The sequence below is a fragment of the Piliocolobus tephrosceles genome, chromosome 16 (assembly GCF_002776525.5).
Source record: "Piliocolobus tephrosceles isolate RC106 chromosome 16, ASM277652v3, whole genome shotgun sequence".
In the NCBI taxonomy this organism is placed as follows: domain Eukaryota; kingdom Metazoa; phylum Chordata; class Mammalia; order Primates; family Cercopithecidae; genus Piliocolobus; species Piliocolobus tephrosceles.
In genome coordinates, this window is record NC_045449.1 from 74,205,972 (window position 1) to 74,228,730 (window position 22,759).

Genomic DNA, 22,759 nt, shown 5'->3' on the forward strand with positions numbered 1-22,759 from the left:
TTCTGTCAGACATAATTCCTCAATTTGGCCTTCCCACCTCTATACAATCCGATAACAGACAGGCCTTTATTAGTCAAATCAGCCAAGCAGTTTCTCAGGCTCTTGTATTCAGTGGCGCCTGGTTTTACCTCAAACTGCCACCCTTCAGTCTCTCTTTAAGTGGATAGAAGATCTTCAGTGACAAAGTACACTCCAAAACTTTCACCCTGATGAAGTCCTATTCTTACTTTTATACTCACTTTTATTCTCATTCCCATTCTTACGCCACCCCGTACCTCTCCCTGGTTACCTCCAGCATCCTATCAATCTCGCCCACTCTCTCCTCACTGCCTCCAGTCCTTCTCTAGCAAAGAACTGTTGGCTATGCATTTCCCTTTCCTCCTGCTTTTACAGTCATCCCCACTCTATCGGCCGACCGGGCTACCTCTCCCGTCTTCCTGCACCTCCGAATCTCCTTTAACAGCCCTCATCTTTACCTGCCTGAGAAACTTCTTTACTTTCTAGACAGATCTGGTGAGAACTCCCCAGACAGTTCACACCAACAAGCTGCCATCCTTCTCCGCACCTACCTACAGCACCTTTCTCCTTATGTCAATTCCACCCCCCTCCATATTTGGACCCCAACCACACAAACAACTATCCCTGTTGCCGCTCCTTTATGTATCTCCCGACAACAGCCTGCTGGAATCCCTTTAGGCAATCTTCCACTGTCCAAATGTTCCTTTACTCTTTATCTCCAGAACCCAGCCACACACATTACCAAACAGATGGGAGCATTCCAGCTTCACGTGACTGATAAGCCCTCTATCATTACTGACAAACTCAAAAACACTGGCAGTCACTATTGTTTACGAAGAGACCTACCCTGCGTCTCACTCCATCCTTGGCTACCCTCCCTCTGCTCGTCTGAATCTCCTCCTGGCCCCTCCTCTTGCTGGCTGATACCCAGCCCCATGAATAGCAGTGAAAGGCTACTCGTAGACACTATGCGCGTTTTTGTACACCATGAGAACCGAACCTCTTCCTCTATGCAGTTGCACCATCAATCCCCATTACAACCTCTAATGGCTGCTGCCCTTGCTGGAGCTCTAGGATTTGGGGTGCAGGACTACTCTTTCGGTACACCCTCTCACCTTTTCACTTTACATTTCCAGTTCTGCCTGGCACAAGGTCTCTTCTTTTTATGTGGCTCTTCCACCTACATGTGCCTGCCTGCCAACTGGCCGGGCACATATACTGTAGTCTTCCTTACCCCCAAAACCCAGTTTGTAGATGGGAACGAACAACTGCCTGTCCCCCTCATGACATCAACACGACAAAAAAGAGTCATCCCATTAATCCCTTTACTTGTGGGTCTAGGACTTTGTGCCTCCACTATGGGCACTTGGAACTGGAACAGCAGGCGTCTCAACCACTGCCACAACATTCCGCAGCCTCTCGAATGACTTCTCTGCTAGCATTACAGATGTATCATAAACTCTGTCTGTTCTCCAAGCCCAGGTGGACTCTTTAGCTGCAGTTGTCCTCCAGAACCACCGAGGCCTTGATTTACTCACTGCTGAAAAAGGAGGACTTTGTATATTTTTAAATGAAGAATGTTGTTTTTACCTAAATCAACGTGGCCTGGTATATGACAACATAAAAAAACTCAAGGATAGAGCCCAAAAACTCACCAACGAAGCAGCTGATAACGTTGAACCCCTAGGACACTCTCTAATTGGACGTCCTGGGTACTCCCAATTCTTAGTCTTTGAATACCTATTTTTCTCCTTCTTTTATTTGGACCTTGTGTCTTTCATTTAGTTTCTCAATTCATACAAAACCACATCCAGGCCATCACCAATAATTCTATATGACAAATGCTCCTTCCAACAACCCCACAATATAACCCCTTACCCCAAAATCTTTCTTCAGTTGAATCGCTCCCACTGTAGGTTCCCACACCGCCCTAATACCGCCGGAAGCAGCCCTGAGACACAGCACCCATTAGCTCTCCATACCACCCCCAAAATATTTTGCCACCCCAACACTTTACCACTATTTTATTTTTCTTATTAATATAAGAAGACAGGAATGTCAGGCCTCTGAGCCCAAGCTAAGCCATCATATCCCCAGTGACCTGCACTATCCATCCAGATGGCCTGAAGCAACTGAGGATCCACAAAAGAAGTGAAAATAGCCTTAACTGATGACATTCCACCATTGTGATTTGTTTCTGCCCCACCCTAACTAATCAATGTACTTTGTAATCTCCCCAACCCAAAATAGGATGTGGTTCTCTTAATTACAAAAGAGGCTATATGGCACAAAATAAGTACATTTATGATAAATTAAGACCGTATAAAAATAAATGTGGACACTGGTCTTGTGTCATTTAGGCTACTTGGATAAAAAATTTTTAAACTCCTGTCCACCTTCAGAAAGGGAAAAGTAGCCATACCAGTGGTCAGTGTAACCCCTTAAAACTAGTAATAACTAACCCTCTTAATCCTCACTAGAAAAAAGAGGAACTTGTAGCCCTAAAAATTGATGAGGCTGGACTGGATCTTCAAGTAAATATCGTGGTTTGAGAAGTTTATAAACGCTCTCCTGAGCCAGTATTTCAAACCTTCTACGATGAATTGAATGTACCAGTACTGGAAATTCCAGGAAAAACAGAAATTTGCTTTTGCAATTAGCAGAGCATATAGCCCAGTCTCTCAATGTCACTTCATGTTATGAATGTGGAGGAACTGTAATAGGAGATCAATGGCCACAGGAAGCCTGAGAATTAGTACCTACAGACCCAGTTCCTAATGAATTCCCGGCTTAAAAAAATCACCCTGATAACTTCTAGGTCCTAAAAGCCTCAATCATTAGACAATACTGTATAGCAAGAGTAGGAAAGGACTCCACTCTTCTTGTGGGAAGACTCAGCTGCTTTGGGCAAAAACTGTATAATAGTACTACAAAAACAGCCACCTAGTGGAGTTCAAACCATACTAAGAAAAATCCATTTAGTAAATGCCCAAAGTTGCAAACCTTGTGGACCCACCCGCAGTCCCACTGGGACTGGACAGCCCCCTCTGGATTATACTAGATACGTGGGCATAGAGCTTACACCAAATTACTTGACCAGTGGGCAGGTAGTTATGGTATTGGCACTATTAAACCATCTTTCTTCCTACTGATCATGAGGACAGGCGAACTCCTGAGCTTCTCTGTCTATGCCTCCCGTGAAAAGAGAAGCATAGCTATTTAAAAATATAAAAAATAGTAATAAATGGCCCCTTGAGAAAATCATACAATATTATAGGCCTGCTACTTAGGCACAAGACGGCTCATGAGGATACCGGACCCCTATTTACATGCTCAACCGAATCATACGGTTACAAGCTGTCTTAGAAATAATCACTAATAAGACCAGCAGAGCCTTGACTATTCTGGCCTGGCAAGAAACTCAGACAAGAAATGCTATGTATCAAAACAGATTGGCTCTCGACTACTTGCTAGCAGCTGAAGGAGAAGTCGGTGGAAAATTTAACCTTACCAACTGCTGCCTGCACATAGATGATCGGGGCAAGTAGTCAAAGACATAGTTAAAGACATGACGAAACTGGCACATGTGCCTGTACAAGTGTGGCACGGATTTGACACTGAGGCCATGTTTAAAAACGGTTCCCAGCGCTAAGAGGATTTAAAACTCATGTAATAAAAATTATAGTAGTATAGGAACCTGCTTACTAATCCCGTATTTACTACCTGTACTTATTCAAATGGTAAAAGGTTTCATCACTACTCTAGTTCACCAGAATGCTTCAGCACAAGTGTGCTACATGAATCACTATCAATCTGTCATGCAGAAAGATGCAGTGAAAATGAAGGTGAGCACTCCCACTAATAAAATGAGTGAGACTCTCAAAGGGGGGCAGTAAGGGAGGAGACCACTCCTTATATTGTCTTATGCCCAATTTCTGCCTCCAAAGAAAGAAGTAAAAACTAAAAGGCAGAAATGAAATCCACAGGCAGACAACCCAGCACTGCGCCCTGGGCCTGGTAGTTAAAGATCGACCCCTGACTTAACTGGTTACGTTATCTATACATGACAGGCATTGTATAGAAAAGCACGGTGAAAATCCCTGTCCTGTTCTGTTCCGTTCTGATTACCGGTGCATGCAGCCCCCAGTCACGTACCCCCTGCTTGCTCAATCGATCACGACCCTCTCACGTGGACCCCCTTAGAGTTGTGAGCCCTTAAAAGGGACAGGAATTGCTCACTCGGGGAGCTCAGCTGTTGGAGACGTGAGTCTTGCCAAAGCTTCCGGCTGAATAAAGCCCTTCCTTCTTTAACTCGGTGTCTGAGGAGTTTTGTCTGCGGCTCGTCCTGCTACACTACCTTCCCCAGTATTCCTTCATGACCATTACCACCTGTGCCCTGAAGCGCAACAGAACCTCAAACCAGAGGACAGCCACCTCCTCAGAACCCACGATCTTTGCCCCATCGCCACGGGTCCATAAGTGACTCCTAATTACCAAATCCAAGGGCTCCTTCCCCCTGACCACTCTGGAAGCCAACAAAGCCCACACACAGCCCAGCTCAGACGGGCCTGAGTGTGGGTCCCGGCTCTCCCATTTGCCAGCTCTACGGCGGTGGGCAAGCGGCTTGACCTCTCTAAGCTTCAGTTTCCTTGTCTGTGAAATATCTGTCAGTGCTCTGGTGGGAAAGACGTCGCAGCAGCAGACCAGGGTGCGCGGCGTGCAGTGGGCGACCCTCATTCGTTGAAAACTGACCCTGCTTTCAAAGCCTTGTCAGTTCCTAAAGCTGTATGAAGCCTTTCCTGAGCCTCAAACTCTAATTAGAGTCTAATTTCATCGTCTGTATTTTCCCCTTGGTCAGTTCAAACTGCGCCATTTTCTTTTTTTTTTAGGCGGAGTCTCGCTCTGTGGCCCGGACTGGAGTGCAGTGGCGGGATCTCAGTTCACTGCAAGCTCCGCCTCCCGGGTTCCCGCCATTCTCCTGCCTCAGCCTCCCGAGTAGCTGGGACTACAGGCGCCCGCCACCTAGCCCGGCTAGTTTTTCTATTTTTAGTAGAGACGGGGTTTCACCGTGTTAGCCAGGATGGTCTCGATCTCCTGACCTCGTGATCCGCCCGTCTCAGCCTCCCAAAGTGCTGGGATTACAGGCTTGAGCCACCGCGCCCGGCCAAACTGCGCCATTTTCTAAGCCCCCTTCCATTTTGCAGACCTTGGTCAAAGTGAAACATTCCACGGGGGTTGGAGCCATGAGAAACAGCCTGCCTCTTAACATATTCTGCTGGGACAAAGTGCAAGGAACACCACATTCCGCCGGAACCACCTCATCCTGGGAACACGTTATCAACATCTTCCCGGACAGCAAGCCATACTGCCTAGATCCCTCCCGCTGGCCTATGAGTACCCCAGCCTGTAATTGCTGCCGGGCTCTGGCGTGAAGCTGGCCCCCCACAGGTGTCTGCAATATACCCGTGTTGCTGCAGAGCCGCCCGCGCGCCCGCACTCTCCGTGCGTCATCCTTTAACCTTCACCTTCCCTTCATAAACCTAACATCCTTGACGTTTATATATATATATATACACATACATATACATATATATACACATATATACACATATATATACACATATACACATATATACATATATACACACATACATATACATATATATACGCACATATATATACATATATATATACACACACACACATACACACGTACCCTTCTGAAACCTCCCAGTAGAATATAAAACCACGGGTTAAACTGCTACACTTCAGCTTCACCGGCTGCCTTTCAGTGCTTCAAATACACCAACCTCGTTCCCACCCCTGGACCTTCATGCAAAAGCTGTTCCATTCACCCGCCATGCTCTTTCACTCACCCTTCAGGTGTCTCCAGTATCGCCTCTCGGGCCTTTCCCAACCACCGGTTTAAAGTCGGCTCCCCGCAAATACATATTCTCCCTCACAGTACTTCGCACAACGCCTGGCACAGCGAGAGCACTGAACCAACACTAGTTCAACTGAGGAGCACGAGGTAAGAACCAAGACCCCCAAGGTCGCCCGTACTTTGTCTGGTAGGGGAAGTTTTCTGCCCAGCAAGGTCCAACCCAGACGAAACCCAGTACAAGCTCGCAGCCCTCCCGTGAGTTCAGCCCGCTAGGCTGTGAGGAATTTAAATACACGACACCTGCCCTCGAAAGCTTGAGAACACCCCTGAGCTGCCGTCGAGGTGGGGGACGTCAACGACAGGCGCCCCGTAAGCGCTCCTGAGGCAACCGCCGGGCCGTCCTGGACCCGGTGAATCCTTTCGGGGTGCGGCAAAGGCGGACGCTGACCGGGCCGAGTGGGACCGGCAGTGCTGGACCACCCTTTTCCACGCGCAGAGGTGCTGTGGAGAGCGCAGCGCTCGCGGCGGGGACAGCAGAGGCGGGACGGGCGTCACTGGGATCCCGGGTCCTCGCTCGGTCACTTACCTGGCCCCAGCTATCCGCTGAAAACCGGGCGGACGGCCTCTCGGGGTCCGAGTCGTTATCGCGCGCGGCGGCGCCACCGGGCAACTTGAAGCCCTGAGCGTGCGTGTGCGTTACGCAGGCGCTCACCCAGCGGCCAGGAGCGTCCGAGAACCTGGGCGGGAAATGCGGCCCGGAAAAGCGCGAGCGTCTCCATGGCAACGAGGGCGGAACGCGCTTGCGCGACTCGCTTCCGGAAGTGACGTACAGAAGGGTGCCCAAGACGAAACAATGGCCCAGGAGGCCGCGGGATGGCCGCCGGAGGAAACGCTGTCACTGTGGAAACGGTAATGCTGTCGGGCGACGCGCAGGAGGCGAGGGCCGAGGCCGCGCGGCCCTTCGCGGGCCCTCCGAGCTCGTAGTTTTCAGGCTGTGGAGTCAGGGCGGCCGCCGCCGGAGTCGCTAAGCACGGCCCAGCTTCCGGCGCGGCAGGGGCGGGGCCTCAGGAGTTGTAGTCCGCCGGGTGGGCGCGGTTCTCGCTTCCTGCCAGTTTGCCTGGCCTGCGCTTTGCCGGGTCTCCGCCGCCTGGGCTCCTAGGGACTGTGGCTTTGCCGGTGTGTCCCTTGCTTTCCTCTGAAGCGGGAGAAGACCCGGCAGAGACGCTCTGTCCGCTGCAGCCGCGCGGGTGGAGGAGGCAGAGTCGGGGGTGTGGCCCAAACAAGTTTGACGCTTCTGCTTCTGTCCTCCTAGGGAGCAAGCTCGGCTGAAGGCCCGCGTCGTAGACAGGGACACCGAGGCGTGGCAGCGAGACCCCGCCTTCTCGGGTCTGCGGAGGGTCGGGGGCGTTGACGTGTCCTTCGTGAAAGGGGACAGTGTCCGCGCTTGTGCCTCCCTGGTGGTACTCAGCTACCCTGAGCTCGAGGTAACCTGGGAGGATGCCGAGCTCGAGGCGGGCCCCTCGATGGGCTCGGGCGTGGGGTCTCTGGGACAGGGAGCAGTGCAAGCCTAGAACCCGGCTTCTCGTTTTGTAGGATGTCATTAATAGTCTGGGGAGTTGGCCGGGCTCGGTGGCTCACGCCTGTAATCCCAGCACTTTGGGAGGCCGAGACGGGCGAATCACCTGAGGTCGGGAGTTCGAGACCAGCCTGACCAACATGGAGAAACCGCGTCTCTACTAAAAATACAAAATTAGCCGGGCGTGGTGGCGCACGCCTGTAATCCCAGCTACTCGGGAGGCTGAGGCGGGAGAATCGCTTGAACCAGGGAGGCGAAGGTTGCAGTGATCCGAGATCATGCCATTGCACTCCAGCCTGGGCAGCAAGAGCGAAACTCCGTCTCAAAAAAAAAAAAAAAAAAATCGTCTGGGGAGTTTGGGAAGGGGAAAAAACGGCAAAAATTAAAGGAATTCTGTGACTGTTAAGGATCAGCTCCTGAGCTTTATCTCCAAGTCTGTTATCTTGGGTTCCTCATCTCAGTGACCTGGACACCACACCCTCAGTTGCCCAAGGTGGAGATCTGTGTCCTGCTGGGCCCCTCCCTTCCTCTCACGTCCAGTTGCACACTAGCTCCCTTGTTTCCTGCCTCTTAATGGCGCTGGAATGTATCCCCTTGTCTGTTTCTCCTCTGCTTCTTCCCTGGCTGTGCCACCGTCGCTCCCGTGGGTTCCTGAGCAGCATTTTCATGGGTGCCCTGGCTCAAGTGTTCCTCCTCAGTGGTTCGTTTTCCATACTGCCAGCAGACCGATTTTCCCAAAAAACAAGTATTTTCCTCAAAAGCAACAAGTCCTATCCTCCCCTCCCTTTCCCTTTCTTTTCCCTTTCTCTTCCCCTTCTCTGTGTCCCAGGCTGAAGTGCAGTGGGGTTCACTGCCAAGATCTAATCTCAGCCTCCTGGACTCATGTGATCCTCCCACCTGAGGCTGAGTAGCTAGGACCACAGGTGTGCGCCAACACACCCGGCTTATTTTTTTAGTTTTTGTAGAGACAGGGTCTCACTATGTTGTCCAGGGTGGTCTTCAGCTCCTGGGCTCAAGGGATCCTCCCACCTTGGACTCCCCAAGTGCTGAGACTACAGGTGCAAACCACCACACCCAGCCCACAAGTCCTCTTAGAAGATCAAAGTGCCATTCTCATGACCTCATAGTGAATGAAGTTCACTCTCATTGACTATGACTTCAAGGCCCGTTATGACCTGTCATCTGTATAATTTAATGTGACGCTGAAGGCTCAGCCCTCACCACCATTCTCAGTTCTTCGCACCCCCTACAGCCCACTTTGGATTTGGCGGCCTGACCTTTGCAGTAATGTTTCCTCTCCTGGAAGGGTTTCCGTCTAGCTAACTCCTCCTCATCTCTTCAGGCTCAGTTTAGACATGACTTCCTCCACTAAGCTCCCTCTCATCCCACAAGACCTGGAGTTGTCCCTCAGCACCATGTCTTAGTCTGTCTGGGCTACTGTAATAGAATACCTTAGACTAGGTGGCTTTCCCACCACAGGAATTTATTACCCACAGTTCTAGAGGCTGGAGGCTCGAGATCAGGGTGCCAGCGCAATCAGATTGTGGTGACAGCGCTCTTCCAGGTTGCACAGGGCCAGCTTCTTAACCACGTTCTCACATGGTGATCCACTCACCTCCCTAGAGGCCCCACCTTGTAATACTGTAACCTGTGGGTTATAATTTCAACATATGAATTTGGGGAGGACACCAACACTTAGACCATAGCAACCCTCTGCTTCCTCTTGTCTCGCTGGAATGGAACTGCCCTGTCTTCCCTACTGGAATATAAACTCCGTGATGGTAGAAACCATGTTGCTTTGCCCACCGTGGGTAGCATGCAGAAGACGCCGGACTCTTCCTTCAATAGACGTGTGTGAATGGACAGTGGGCTCATGATTCACATACGAGTCAACAGCTCCGAAACCTCTTGGCGTCACTCGCCTTGCTCCTCTGCGGCTCCCGAAGATGACAAACATCTTCCTGCTTCCATGGCTTTGTGCTTTACTTGGGAGGCCCTTTTCAGTCCAAACTAAGCAAAAATGTACTGAGTGCCTCCTGTGTGCTAAGATTGGGATGTTCAGCAATCCCTACTCTAAGGGGTCCCCTGGCCATTTTGTAGGCTAGCATTGGGAGTGGGGGCACAGTCTTAGGGTCCTGACTGCTCATGCTCACACCCAGCTCTGCCGCTCCCCACTTTGCGCTCTAGGCCTCTGTCTGCTTTTTTCTGACTGAAGCATGATAGTGGTATGAATATCCGGCTCACAGAATTGTGATGAGCCGTCCATGAAATGCATGGAAAGCAATTAACACAGCATTCCCTCCCCCCTCCAACTTTCCCTGGCTGTGAATTAATCACCCTTTTATCTGCATCCTGAGCCTCTTTTTAATGCCCATGCTGTCGTAGCACTTCTCACATTGTATTCAAGTTAGTCATTTATGATTCCGTTTTTCCCACTGACTGTAGGTTCTCAAGGGTGGGGCTGTACCATGTTTCTTTTATAACCCCAGCACCAAGCAAAGCACCTGCTACTTGGTCGGTATTCATTGTTCCGGCTATGAAAGCTTAGACTAGGAAGGGATCTTGGAACAGTCTGGTCCACTGGTTCCTGAACGCCCAACCATGGACCTGCAGAAGCAGAATCACCTGGAAGTGTGTTGAGAAACAGATTCCATAGGCACATCCACAAAGACAGAAAGTGGATCCCTGGGCCTTGAACTTGGGGTGGGATGGATGGGAAGTGACTGCTGATGGGTGTGAGGTTTATTTAGGGGTTAAGGAAAATGTTCTAAAGTTAGATTATAGTAATATTGCACAACTCTGTAAATACCAAAACCATTTCATTGTATGTTTTAAACAAGTGAACTTTATGGTATGTCAATTGTATCTCAGTAAAGCTGTTAGAAAAGAAAAAAAAAAAACAGGCCAGGTGCGGTCACTCAGGCCTGTAATCCCAGAACTTTGGGAGACTGAGGCAGGCGGATCACAAGGTCAGGAGATCGAGACCATCCTGGTTAACATGGTGAAACCCCGTCTCTACTAAAAATACAAACAAATTAGCCAGGCGTGGTGGTGGGCGCCTGTAGTCCCAGCCACTCAGGAGGCTGAGGCAGGAGAATAGCGTGAACCCGGGAGGCGGAGCTTGCAGTGAGTCGAGATTGCAGCACTGCACTCCGGCCAGAGTGACAGAGGAAGACTCCGTCTAAAAAAAAAAAAAAAAACAGGTTGCAGAGCCCTACCCCACTTACTGGGGGAAAAACTCTCCCAGAGTATGGCCTGGGAATCTGCTTTTTAAAATAAGCTTTCCTGTGATTCTGAAGCAGAGCTGGGTTGGAGAACCACTGGCCTGCTTTTTCCACCATGAAGAACACTGTCCTTAGCATCCCTGACAAACGATGGTGGAGCCCGTTCTGTGCCAGACTCTGAGTCATGGCTGGTGTGTGCTGCTCCACAGGCCTCCCGGCGGAGCCCATTCCATGCCAGACGCTGAGTGATGGCTAGTGTGTGGTGCTCCGCAGGCTCTGCAGGGAGCTGACCCCTGCTTGTCTGTGACTCCCATCGATCAGTTCTGCCTTCAGGTAGCAAAACAGAACGGTTCTTCCCTGCCTTCTGCTTGTCAGCCCTTCCGCTGCTGGAAACAGCTGCGTGCTCCTTGACCACATGGTCCCAAGAGGCTGTGATGACGTCCAGCTTCTTCGCTGGCCAGTGGCCCTCTGGTCATGCCCTCCGTTCACAGGGTCCATCTTTCCATCTGGCACTCAGAATCAAATGCAGGAACTCGGATGTGGTCTACCCAAGTTCCTAGACCTTCCACTGCACCGCCATTTCCGTCGGTGCAGCTGGAAACACTGGTAGCTTTTGAGGGGCACCAGGTCGCTGGCTTATGTTGAGATTGCTGGTCATCCAGACCTGCCCCCCACACTAATCGTACAGTGATTTTTCTTTTCTCAGATTTTTAACTTGAAAATGTACATACATCCCCAAAAACTAAAAAAGGATGCATCGGACAGCTGTATTCCTTCTACTTACATGCAGCTGTTGCTGCTCTGGAATATTCTGTCTCGCACGTGCGCATGCTGTTTGTGTGTGTGTACCATACATCCCCGCGATTCTGACAGCTCAGCTCAGAAGACATCAGCAGGCCTGTCCTGAGAATGACATTCTCCTCCCCAGCCGCAGTGTCATTATCGTACTGATTACAAATCATAGTCACCCCATAACATCACCTGAGTTATAGCATTATGGGAGAGATTGAGACGTAAGCAGTCCCCGCCTGCTGTGGGAACTCAGGCCACACTTTAATTCCACGTGTCACTGTGCAAAGTGACTTTGCTCTGTGGGGATGTCAGTGATCCAGCCAAATTCTGTTATCAGAATGGACCCTCCCCACTTTGGGTCACGGGCAGATTTGATCAGTTTCCCCATTGAGTCGTTGATGAAGATGTTGAGAGAACGAGCCCCAACCCTCGTGCTAATACAGAGCACTCCGTTTTCTTTGATGTGCTTAATTATTGATCCAGCCACAAGTGAGGAGTGGAAGTTGTGATTTGAAAGCTGTCGCCAAGAGATTTGGGGGATTCAGGAACAAAATTGCAGGAAGGTAGACCGGTCTGGAGAATGTGATATAGTGGGAAACACGTCTCCACATTAAGGCTAGTGTGACTAAGGAAAACAAGGTTAGGAGACTCAGGCCTGCCATGTTGTGCTCTAAACTACAGCCTCTGCCTCCTGGGTTCAAGCGATTCTCCTGCCTCAGCCTCCCGAGTAGCTGGGATTACAGGCATGTGCCACCGCACCCGACTAATTTTGTGTTTTTAGTAGACATGGGGGTCTACTCCAAGTTGGTCAGGCGGGTCTCGAACTCCCAACCTCAGGTGATCCATCTGCCTCGGCCTCCCAAAGTGCTGGGATTACAGGTGTGAGCCACCACTCTTGGCCAACACTGTGTCTTCTTTAAGCCTCCAACAACCCATGGAGGGGTGGGGCGGGGCGTCCGCTTCAATACACAAAGGAAGAGATACCAGGAAAGCAAGGGGCAGGCAGAGGTGATGCAGCCAGCAACCTTAGCCTTGCTTCTGATGGAGACTAGGTCCCGGGGGGGCTCCTAGGGACCAGATCCCAGGGAATCCTCCTACAGAGCGGGTCCCAGAGGCTCCTCGTATAGACCAGATCCCAGGGAATCCTCCTACAGACCGGGTCCAGGAGTGGAGGGGCTCCTTGTATGGAGCAGGTCTTGGGACGGGATTTCTCATATGGACCAGGTCCCGGGGGGCTGCTCATATGGACCAGGGAATCCTACAGACCACGTCCCAGGGCTCCTACTGTAACATACCAGGTCTGGGAGTTGGGGTTCCTCATACGGACCAGGTCCTGGGGGTGGGAGGGGCTCCTCCAGTTGACCAGGTCTGGGATGGGGGGTTCTCATGGACCAGGTCCCAGGAGGCTGCTGCTACGGACCAGGTCACAGGGGGTACTGCCCACCACCAATTTGCGGAGCACGTCGTCTAGTTCCTTATTCCAAACCCATCGTCTTGTAGGTGAGGCAGGGAAGGGGAGCCATGAAGGTGAGGTAAGGGAGAGGGAAGGATGAAGAGCGGGGTGGCGGGGGTGCAGCATGGAGGGAGTGGCGGCAGGGCAGGTGGCTGAGGGCTGTGCTGCCCACTGAGCTGCGTGCCTGGTGGCAGGTGTTGTACGAGGAGAGCCGCATGGTCAGCCTCACAGCCCCCTACGTGTCTGGCTTCCTGGCCTTCCGAGAGGTGCCCTTCTTGCTGGAGCTGGTGCAGCAGCTGCGGGAGAAGGAGCCGGGCCTCATGCCCCAGGCAGGTGTCTCATCCCTAGAACAAGAGAAAGATCCCTGCTTCCCCCTGGGGGAGGGAAGGCGGTTGCAGGTCGGCACCACCACAGTGGCAGGGAGAGACTCGTGAGCTTCCTGGAAGGGTTTCTAAAAAGCTGAGGGTTTCTAAAAAGCTGGACCCCAGAGACAGTGCCCCCTTCTTGCCTCAGGGATGGCCCTGTCTTGAGGGCCAAGGGCCAGCTCCGCTGACTGCGACTCTCCCCATGGCTCCACAGGTCCTTCTTGTGGATGGAAACGGGGTGCTCCACCACCGAGGTAATCCTGCTCTCGGAGGTCCCGGGAGGGCACTGTGGGGAAGAGATGGGGGAGAGGGCGCCTCTGTCACTCCCCACACAAAACGCCGGCCCTCGGCCTCTGCCGCCAGCCCCTCCAGCAGCTCCTTTCTGGGCGCAACAGGGACTCACAGTGTGCTCTGCCCCTCTCCTCCAACCTGCCAGAAAAGGACTGTCTTTGCTTCACCCCTCACCTGTTTCCTGTCCGCCCCTTCCTTCCCTACAGTGCCCTGCGCTGGCTCATCTCCAGGTGCCACTATCCAGTTCTGACCTGATCACCAAAAGATGTCTCAGGGCCCGGGCTCAGCGTGGCCTTCCCTGCCAGCCACCCACACTGCATGGCCCGTCGGGCCCTTATCCACAGCTAGACAGGTGCACCCAGGCCCCCACTGATGCCGGGAACCTTGGCCTAGGGAGCACGACTGGTGGAGATGGGCCCGTTTTTTTCTTTTTGAGACAGAGTCTCGCTCTGTCGCCCAGGCTGGAGCGTGGTGGCACTTGCAGTGATCTCGGCTCACTGCAAGCTCCGCCTCCCAGGTTCATGCCATTCTCCTGCCTCAGCCTCCTGGTAACTGGGACTGCAGGCGGCCGCCACCACGCCCGGCTAATTTTTTGTGTGTTTTTAGGAGAGACGGGGTTTCACGTGTTAGCCAGGATGGTCTCGATCTCCTGACCTCGTGATCCGCCTGCCTCGGCCTCCCAAAGTGTTGGGATTGCAGGCGTGAGCCACCGCGCCCGGCCAAGGGAGATGGGCTCTTTTACCCCCCACATACAGAGCTGAAGGCGACACAGCAGCACCCAGAGAGGGCCCAGGAGGGGTGACGTCGGACCTTCCTGGCCAGCAAGTGTGATTGGGCCCAGGCTGCTGCCCTTGCACATGGGTGCAGAGCCAAAGGGTGGTCATGTGCCGACCCACATGCTAGTGCCAGTGCTGGCAGGTTCAGGAGATGACCGGAGAGCTGGGCTGCAGTATCCCAGCACACAGTGAGCTGCTGGCACTGGCACTGACCATGTCAGAGGGAAGGAGGCTTCCTCCCTGGCCTCGCACCCGGGAAATCGGGCACAGGGGGCCTTGGCCCAGGTCAGCTTGGGACTTAGGTCTGGTTTCCCCAGCCCTCTGCCCGTCCACAGACCTCTGCTCACTTAGGGAAGCTTTTGGTGAGACTCTGGCTTGTCCTGAATCCCTGTGCCAGGCCCCAGCCCCACCTCCCCAACCCCACCCTCCTTTCTCCCTGGCAGGTTTTGGGGTGGCCTGCCACCTTGGCGTCCTTACAGACCTGCCTTGCGTTGGGGTGGCCAAGAAACTTCTACAGGTGGATGGGCTGGAGAACAACGCCCTGCACAAGGAGAAGGTGAGGAGGGGCCTGCTGCAGGCCATGCCGGGCAGCTCAGTGGCGGGGCTGCAGTGGCCCTGGGCATGAGGACGCTTCTGGACCAGCCCTTGCCTGCTGACGCTGCCCTCCTCATCCCTGGCTTGTGGCCTGGAATAAGGAAGACCTGCTTTCCTCGGCGCTGCCTTGCCCGTCTCAGCCGAGGGTGCTCTCAGCTCCTCTTCCGCCTCTTAGGGGTGCCTGCCTCTCTGGTCCCCCTCGCCTCTGAGCCACCGTGGCACACCAAGTAGGGCTGAGTCCCCCAGTTACTGGGGACAGGATGGGCTTCCAGGCTGTCCCGGGCGCACTTGGTGCTTTTCCCACCCCACCTCGCCCCAGACCCCGTCTCCTCCCCTGCGTGCTCAGGTACACCAGCCTCCAGGCCCCCCTCCCACCAAGGCCTGCCTGGAGCTGCCACCCACACTCTTCCTACCCCACCTTCCCCTGAACCTTCCTCCTCTGGGACCCCATGTTGGCACTGGGAGTGAGACACTCGCAGTGGAGGGAGCTGGTGACACCCCCAGCTGTTTGACTGGATGGCAGATTCTGAACAGAGACTGCATCTCTCATTCCTCCCAGCTCTCAGGTGCCTGCATGGAGCAGTTGCTTAATAAAAATCTGTTGAGCTGATGCGGACCTTAGACCCCCTCAATGAGCCAGTCCACTGCCTCCAGATATACCAGCCTGTTGAGCTGAGTCAGATGTGCCCAAAGCAGGAGACAAGCCACAGGAAGGAAGCGGGCTCAGCACCAGTCACTGGGCAGCGGTGGCACCTGTGTGGCTGCCAGCCTGGCACAGCGGCCCTGGGCAGATTGCTGCCCTTGTTCTAAGCCGCGTCGTCAGGTTTGGACAGGGTCTTTTGGGCAGCACTCTCAGCTCGGGCGAGACCACATCACCGCCTGCATGCTCAGTGTCATCTCAGGTGGTGCAGCTTTGCCTGGGCCGTAGCTCACCTCCAAAATCAGTCCCCTTCCCTGTCCTGGCCCAGTGATTGTTTGGGTTTTTAAAGAGACATGGGCCTGTCACGGTGCCTCATGCCTGTAATCCCAGCACTTTGGGAGGCCGAGATGGGTGGATCAAGAGGTCAGGGGATCGAGACCATCCTGGCTAACACGGTGAAACCCCGTCTCTATTAAAAATACAAAAAATTAGCCGGGTGTGGTGGTGGGCGCCTGTAGTCCCAGCTACTTGGGAGGCTGAGGCAGGAGAATCGCTTGCACCCGGGAGGCAGAGCTTGCAGTGAGCGAAGATCGCGCCGCTGTACTCCAGCCTGGGCAACAGTGCGAGACTCCGTCTCAAAAAATAAAGAGACTTGCCTTCGGCCCTTCATCAAGAAAAGAGGATTTTTTTCCCCATTTTTTTTTCTCCCATTTTCCAGATCCGACTCCTGCAGACTCGAGGAGACTCGTTCCCTCTGCTGGGAGACTCTGGGACTGTCCTGGGAATGGTGAGTGGCCAGGACCCTGAGCCCCTCCAAAGCCCCGGGGTAGGGGATCTTTTGCAGGCAGACACAGGTGCATGCAGACACGTGTGCACTCACACTTACCACATCAACCCCCTGCCTGCCCGTCCGTCTGTCCTCCTGCCTCTGACCTAGCCCGGGGTGTGATATATGTGTTTATTTCCTCCAGCTGTGCTGAGGCAGCCCACCCTGCCCCAGGGACAAGCAGCAGGAAGGCGCCCTGAGGATGGGCAGGCCCTGGCCCCTGAGAGCACTGCCCCCTTCAGCTTCCCTCCTGCCCCCAGGACATTTTGTCAGAGCTCCAGCCGCTGAGGCTGTCCAGACCCTGGTCCCAGTGGCCCGGCCCACAGGACAGCCCTCACCTTCCTTGTCACAGGCCCTGAGGAGCCATGACCGCAGCACCAGGCCCCTCTACGTCTCCGTGGGCCACAGAATGAGCCTGGAGGCAGCTGTGCGCCTGACTTGCTGCTGCTGCAGGTTCCGGATCCCAGAGCCCGTGCGCCAGGTGGGTGGGCCGGGGATACGGGGAGGCAGCGCAGGCGCCTCTGCTTCCTACCACCTGTTGTTCAGGGCTCCCCAGCAGCTCAGCTGGGGTCAGAGTGCAGTGACGTGAGGACAGGGGTTCCCGGGCCAAGGACAGGTCACAGACACCTTGCTGGCGAGCTTGGTTGGCCTGCGCCGGGCCCTGCAGTCAGAACAATAGACCGGAGGGTGCAGGGCTCCCAAGAGTTCATCCCCAGGCCCTGTGCCCCATGCACTCAGCCTCCCAGCCTCTCTGAGCCTCCTGCACCCAGATACAGGCCAGCTTGGAGAATCAGTGATCTTAGCTCCGGTGGTGAGGTGTCCTGCCAATTCCCAGCCAGCCCCTCAGGTCCCAAAGGGAACAGCTGAACTTGAGCCAGGAGGCTTCTGCAGGAAAGCTGTGCAGGCCCCAGAGATGCTGGTCTGGGGCCTTGGGTGTGCCCGCACCAGAACCCCAGCACCAGAACTGCTGTTCGGTGCCCCAGGAGGGGTGAGAACTCTGCTGAAACGGTCAGCTCAGCTGAGAAAGGACTCAGCCTGCGGACCAGGGGAGAGACAGCTGGCACGAGATGTCCACAGCCAGCCTCGATAGGACCAGGGGACCATAAGACATGGGTGGATCCTGTCCCAGAGAAGCCCACAGAGTGAGGGGTCAAGGAAAGTCCGTCTTAGAAGAGACCCGCTAGGGGAAGGGCCGCCCTGGGCAGGAAGGAGTTTGATGTGCTCAAGAAACGGGGGGCCCGGAGGGTGGCTCACACCTGTAACCCCAACACTTTGGGAGACAGAGGTGGGAGGATCACTGGAGCCCAGGAGTTTGAGGGCACCCTAGGCAACATAGTGAGACCCCGTCTCTACAAAAAAAATGTAACAAATTAACCAAGTGTGGTGGTACACGCCTGTGGTCTCGGCTACTCAGGAGGCTGAGGCGGGAGGATCACCTGAGCCCAGGAGGTCGAGGCTACAGTGTGCCCTGATTGGGCCACTGAGCTCCAGCCTGGGTGACAGAGCAAGACCTTATCTCAAAAAAACTTTAAAAAAAAACAAAAAGAAACTCAGCAGGAAGGTGTGGCTGGAGCCAGGGCAGTGAAGTTCAGAGTGGGTGGGAGTCCGTGAGCATCTTGGGGTGCTCCAGGGTCTCAGACGTCACTCGCAGGGACTTGGATGGCTGAGTTGGCAGCGGGATGCCCGCAGGTTGGCCTTTTTAGGTGGCCGCTGTTTGTGCTGTGGAGGCTGTGGGGTGGAGGTAGGGACGCGGGTCTGCACCAGCCGCACCGCTTCCAGCAGCCCAGCTCCGGAGCCTCCCTGGTGTCTGCCGCTTCCCCATCTTACCCCCACTGCTTGCCCCGCAGCCTGCGCTGGGGCAGCGGCTGCACCAGTGGAAAACCACCAGGCCACCACCATGGGGCCGGTGCCTTCCGGCTGCTGGCGCGCAGTGTGGCCTCCAGGGGGCAGCAGCAGCCCGCATACCACAATGGCCCTCGCCCTGGGGAGCTGTGTCTAGTGGTGGCATCTGGGAGCAGGCTCCGCAGCCTTGCAGGGCTTTGCTCAGGGCACAGGTGTGTGGACTCTAAGCCTGTGAGCTGTGTCCCCAGCCCCCAGGAAAGAGGCCTTTCTTCCTCCATTCCAGCTCAGCCGTGTGGTCTTGCGAGAGAGAACCCAAGAAACTGTCTCCCAGGCCTTCAGCCCCAGGAACTTTAGGTCGTGCTGCTGCAGACAACACAGTTCCTGGAGCTCCTAGACCTTTTTCCACCTCAGCACGCCCCAGAGTAGGACAGTGGCCCGTCCTTGCAAGGGAGGGGACACCTGGCCTGTGAGTACCTTCAGCATCTAGAAACAGAACAAGGATCTGTGTCTAGCACTGGCGAAGAGCCTGCCAAATCCTGGGCCCACCCTCCAGAGGAAGGAAAGCTGCAACCAGATGGGATATGCAGCTGTTCCGCACCAGGAGCCGGCAGCTTCTCACTGCTGGGCGTGAGCCGACGGCCGAGTCCGGCAGGGCTGGCTCTGTCTCTGGGTCCATTTTCTTCCTGAGGTCACTCACCTCTCAACAGGTTCCCCTTCTGACTCTGTTCCAGAAGGTTCTGGCAGAGCACAGACAGGGTTAGTGTTGGTCTGCTCTCCCCCTGGCTCCTCCCCCAGCCATCTTGGTGGCCCCATGGTCACAGGCACTGCTGTGCTCCTGGTTGCCAGGTCCAGGCTCTCCTGCCAGGCCAGGCTGGGCCGCTCCAGGGGAAGGTGAGAGGTGCTGGCCTACCGCTGGCCCTCTTCCCTCATGAATAGAAGCAGGAGCAGGCTGGGGGATTAGCCCTTGCTTTCCATGAGTCGTGCAGCCCTGAAGCTAATCTAAGCCCATCTGAGCTGGGATCAGGGGGACTTCCCAGGGCCAGACCCCCATTCCCCCAGGGGTTCCCACTCAGACCTGAGCCCTGCTCAGGTTGCTAGATCCTGCTGGCAACCTTGCTGTGAGACCCTGCTGGGGTCTGCCCTCATCCCAGCCTGTGGCCCACCGCCCTCTTTTATCCTGGTGATTCTGGAGGCGGGATGGGGTTACTGCTCATCTCGTCAGGGAGGGGACAGAGCAGCTGGGCTCGGAGTCCCCAGAGAAGCAAGTGTTAGCAGGGAAGCCTCGGCTTGCACACAGCCTACAGGGAAGCACGGGCTGGAAACCAGTGAAGGCTGAGCAGCTCCAACTGCCACCGGTGGGGAGGAGACCAGGACCCGCGCGCTCAGCCTGTCTGCTCACCAGCTACTCAGGCCCGTCAGGGACTGCCCGGCTCGGTGTGAGAGCTGCCATTGCAGGGCTTTGACCCCAAAGTTCTAGGCATGCCTGTCACACACTCGCCAACAGGGCCGCTGCTCCTGAGCCTGAAAAGCTGGCTGTGACCTGTGCGTCCTGAATGGGCTTCTGTGGGGGAGGGAGGCATTTCCACCAGCAGCTCCTGGTGGGAAACTGGTCCACAGGCCAGCTCAGCACCCAGCAGCACGTCTGTCTCCTCCAGGCTGACATCTGCTCCCGAGAGCACATCCGCAAGTCGCTGGGACTCCCCAGGCCACCCACACCGAGGTGAGCACCAGAGGAGGCTGGGGCACTAAAGGGGCATTTCACAGACACCTGCATAGGCTGTTTCTGGTGGCTCAGCCTCTCCCTGTTGCAATATTGTGGCTCAGGACAGACAGTGCAGGGCCAGGGCATGCAGGGGCCACAGGAAAGGTCTTCAAAGAGGGAGGAGAGTGGAGTGGGGTGGACTCCTATTCTCGTGGGAACTCTCCAGAAACACCACTGCTTCCACCCAAAGTCCTGGGACTATCCTCAGCCTTCCTCAGTCCACTTAGCCTGTGAGGTACCAGGATGTAGGTACTGCAGAAAAGGTGTGGCCTCGGAGTCAGACATGACCCAGCCCTGCATAGCCAGCTGTGGCGGTTGCACTCCTCAAGCCTCAGCTTCCTCATCGTCGAGATAAGCTCTGTAATTCTTGTCCCGCTGGTTTTTGTTAGAGTGACAGTGTGTCTGGCACAGCCACAGCTAACAGTGCAAGGCTTTGTCTTAAAACTATTGCAGATGATTGGATCCTGCTAGCAACCTTGCTGTGAGAGAGGTACTGTGACCCCACTTTACAGATGAGGAAGCTGGGACACTGAGCACTGATAAGGAGTGAAGCTGAATTCAGTCTGGCCACTTCTTCTCTTCTTGGAGTAGGCAGTTTGGATTCCAGGCCCTGTATCTGAGCCTCCAGGCTGAGAAGACACCCCCACTCCCTGGGCAAAGATCGCAGGAGGCCCCAGGCCTGGGATTCGCCATGCCCTCGCCCACGATTAGTTACTGAAGGGCTGCGGTTCCTCTGTGCTCATTTTCCCTCTAAGCCAGGGACTGTTCCAGGCCTCCCTAGGCTGCTTTGAGAACTGAAGGAGCAGGTGGCAGGGACCGCCAAGCTCTCCCAGAGTTGGGGACCGGCCAGCTTGAATGCAAGCTCTGTCTGAGCAGCATGCCCTACCCGGCCCAATGCCCTGGGCTGTAGCAGGCCCTGAGTGTCCAGGCCAGCCACAGTTCCCAGACCCCATCTGCAGTGTGAGGGGGTGTCAGGTGGGTGCTAGCGTCTGATGCTGTCCCTTTCTCAATGTCATCACCAGGAGCCCGACGCAGAGGCCAGTGGCATGCCCCAGAGGAGACTCTGGAGAGTTCTCAGGTGAGGGCCGGCCCCCACAGGACCACAGCCCAGGCCCCAGGACAGCCCCAAGGCCAGGCTCCCAGGAGCAGGAGGGCAAGGACTGGCAGTAGGGTGGAACTGGGCGCCATGAAGACACGAAGGCCACTGGCCACCTCGTTCTGGCCTCAGGACACTGACCACCCCTGGGGATGGTCTAGGGACTTAGGGGAACCTCACCTCAGCCGCAGGTAGAGCACCCAGTCCCCAAAGACAGGCTGACCGCACCAGCCCGGGGGATGCCACAGCACAGCCCAGTGCCAGGTGGGGTAGAGGCGACCACAGCCCCTCTTCGCCCCGTCATCGGCTGCTCAGCTGTGGTCACGGTGCTCAGAGGACAGATCTCGATGGGGGCAAGTGCCAGACCCTGAGAGTGCGCGAGACGCTTTCCTGGAGCCCACAAAGGGGACTCAGAGCTACAGCCTGCACGAGCCCTGCAGCCTCTGCGTTGCCCGCCCCTTTCAATAGATAGGACTTGCTTGCTCTTTTTTTTTCTTCTCAGGGTTTTTAATTTTACTTATTTGTTTGTTTGATGATTTATTTCCGTTGCTCTCTTTACTCTAAGGTTTACTCGCAGAATCAGGGTTCATTTTTAAAGCAGGTCCCCAGCCCCAGCCATACTGAACCATCTCTACCCTGGCATGGGAGGGGTCCTAGCTGGGGTAGCTGGGCTTTAGCACCTGCCCACTGCCTGCCATGACCCCTGACCCCAGTCCTGGCCATCCTCAGCCTGCCCCGGGAAGAGGGAGCAGAGAGCCTCGTCTCGGCCTGGAGGGGGCTGAGGGTGGGGGCAGCACACAGGGACGGTCTGGGCTGCGGGTGGGAGGCCAGACAGGGCGTCACTGGTGCCTGAGGGGTTGGGTGCCAGGTTCTGCGCCTGGCGGGGCTAGGATCAGGGGGTGGCCCTGTCCCCCACAGGCTCTGAGAGTTTATCGCTGTCCCCTGTCCCTGCCTGCCTTGCCCCAGAGGCACAGCCTCAAAACTGTCTCCACTGTGGGAAAGCAGCCCTGGGCCCCCGTCTGGCCACTTCCTCTCCTCTTGGTGTGGGCTAGAGGTGCCAGCTGAGGAGTGGGGGCAAAGGGGACGGCCCGCCTGCAGCCCGGCCCCAGCCCCTGGGCGCCTCCCACGCACCCCCCAGCCCTTGACATGCCGGCTGGCCTCCAGACCCCAGGCTCCCTGAGGACGCTGGAATCTGCCACAGAGCATGAAGACGTTCCTGGAATCCTTTCCTGCCAATCACCTGGGCTCTACAGGAAGGGGCTGGCGATCATGATTTGACAGCTTGGGACAAGAATCCAGGGAGGGTGGGTCTCTGGTGCCCCTCCATGCCCCTCCGAGACAGCGCTGTCCTGGTGCTCCGAGAAGCAGTGCGAGCCTGGGCCTGGGACCCGTGCACAGCTGAGGGGACAGGTGCACAGGCAGCAGCACTCAGGGCCTGGAAGTGCCAGCCCCACCCGCCTGCTCTCACTCGAAAGCTGCTCTGGAGGGCTGGGCTGCAGGGACGGGGGCTCTGGAAAAGAGGCCCAGGCTGTGGAGCTGCCCTTCCTTGATGGAGCAGACTCTAGAAATTTCTGTAAGAAGTAGACCCACTCCAGGACAAGTGGGGCTGGGAGGCGCAGA

The 22,759-nt window shown here is 55.2% G+C and overlaps 1 protein-coding gene across 5 annotated transcripts; it reads left to right on the forward strand.

Moving 5' to 3' along the window:
- The first annotated feature begins 6,705 nt into the window (after window positions 1-6,705).
- Window positions 6,706-21,630, forward strand: ENDOV (endonuclease V). Of its 5 annotated transcripts, none has more exons than XM_023211610.1 (9): window positions 6,706-6,811; window positions 7,215-7,386; window positions 13,142-13,276; window positions 13,461-13,566; window positions 14,823-14,935; window positions 16,332-16,400; window positions 16,792-16,920; window positions 19,937-20,001; window positions 21,066-21,630. In XM_023211610.1, exons 1-9 carry the CDS (start codon window positions 6,756-6,758, stop codon window positions 21,211-21,213), a joined length of 993 nt encoding a protein of 330 aa, XP_023067378.1. In that variant the 5' UTR covers window positions 6,706-6,755; the 3' UTR covers window positions 21,214-21,630. The 5 variants fall into 5 exon arrangements, with proteins under 5 accessions (XP_023067378.1, XP_023067379.1, XP_023067380.1 ...); XM_023211611.2 differs by having other exon boundaries at window positions 13,527-13,566; XM_023211615.1 differs by lacking the exon at window positions 6,706-6,811 and adding an exon at window positions 12,890-12,994 and having other exon boundaries at window positions 7,327-7,386.
- The last annotated feature ends 1,129 nt before the right edge of the window (window positions 21,631-22,759 follow it).

Coding starts and splice junctions, on each gene's coding strand:
- ENDOV (XM_023211610.1), top strand. CDS start 6,756: ATGGCCCAGGAGGCCGCGGGATGGCCGCCGGAGGAAACGCTGTCACTG. Junction 13,567..14,822: donor CGGGGTGCTCCACCACCGAG/GTAATCCTGCTC, acceptor TCTCCCTGGCAG/GTTTTGGGGTGGCCTGCCAC. Junction 16,401..16,791: donor CTGGGACTGTCCTGGGAATG/GTGAGTGGCCAG, acceptor TCCTTGTCACAG/GCCCTGAGGAGCCATGACCG.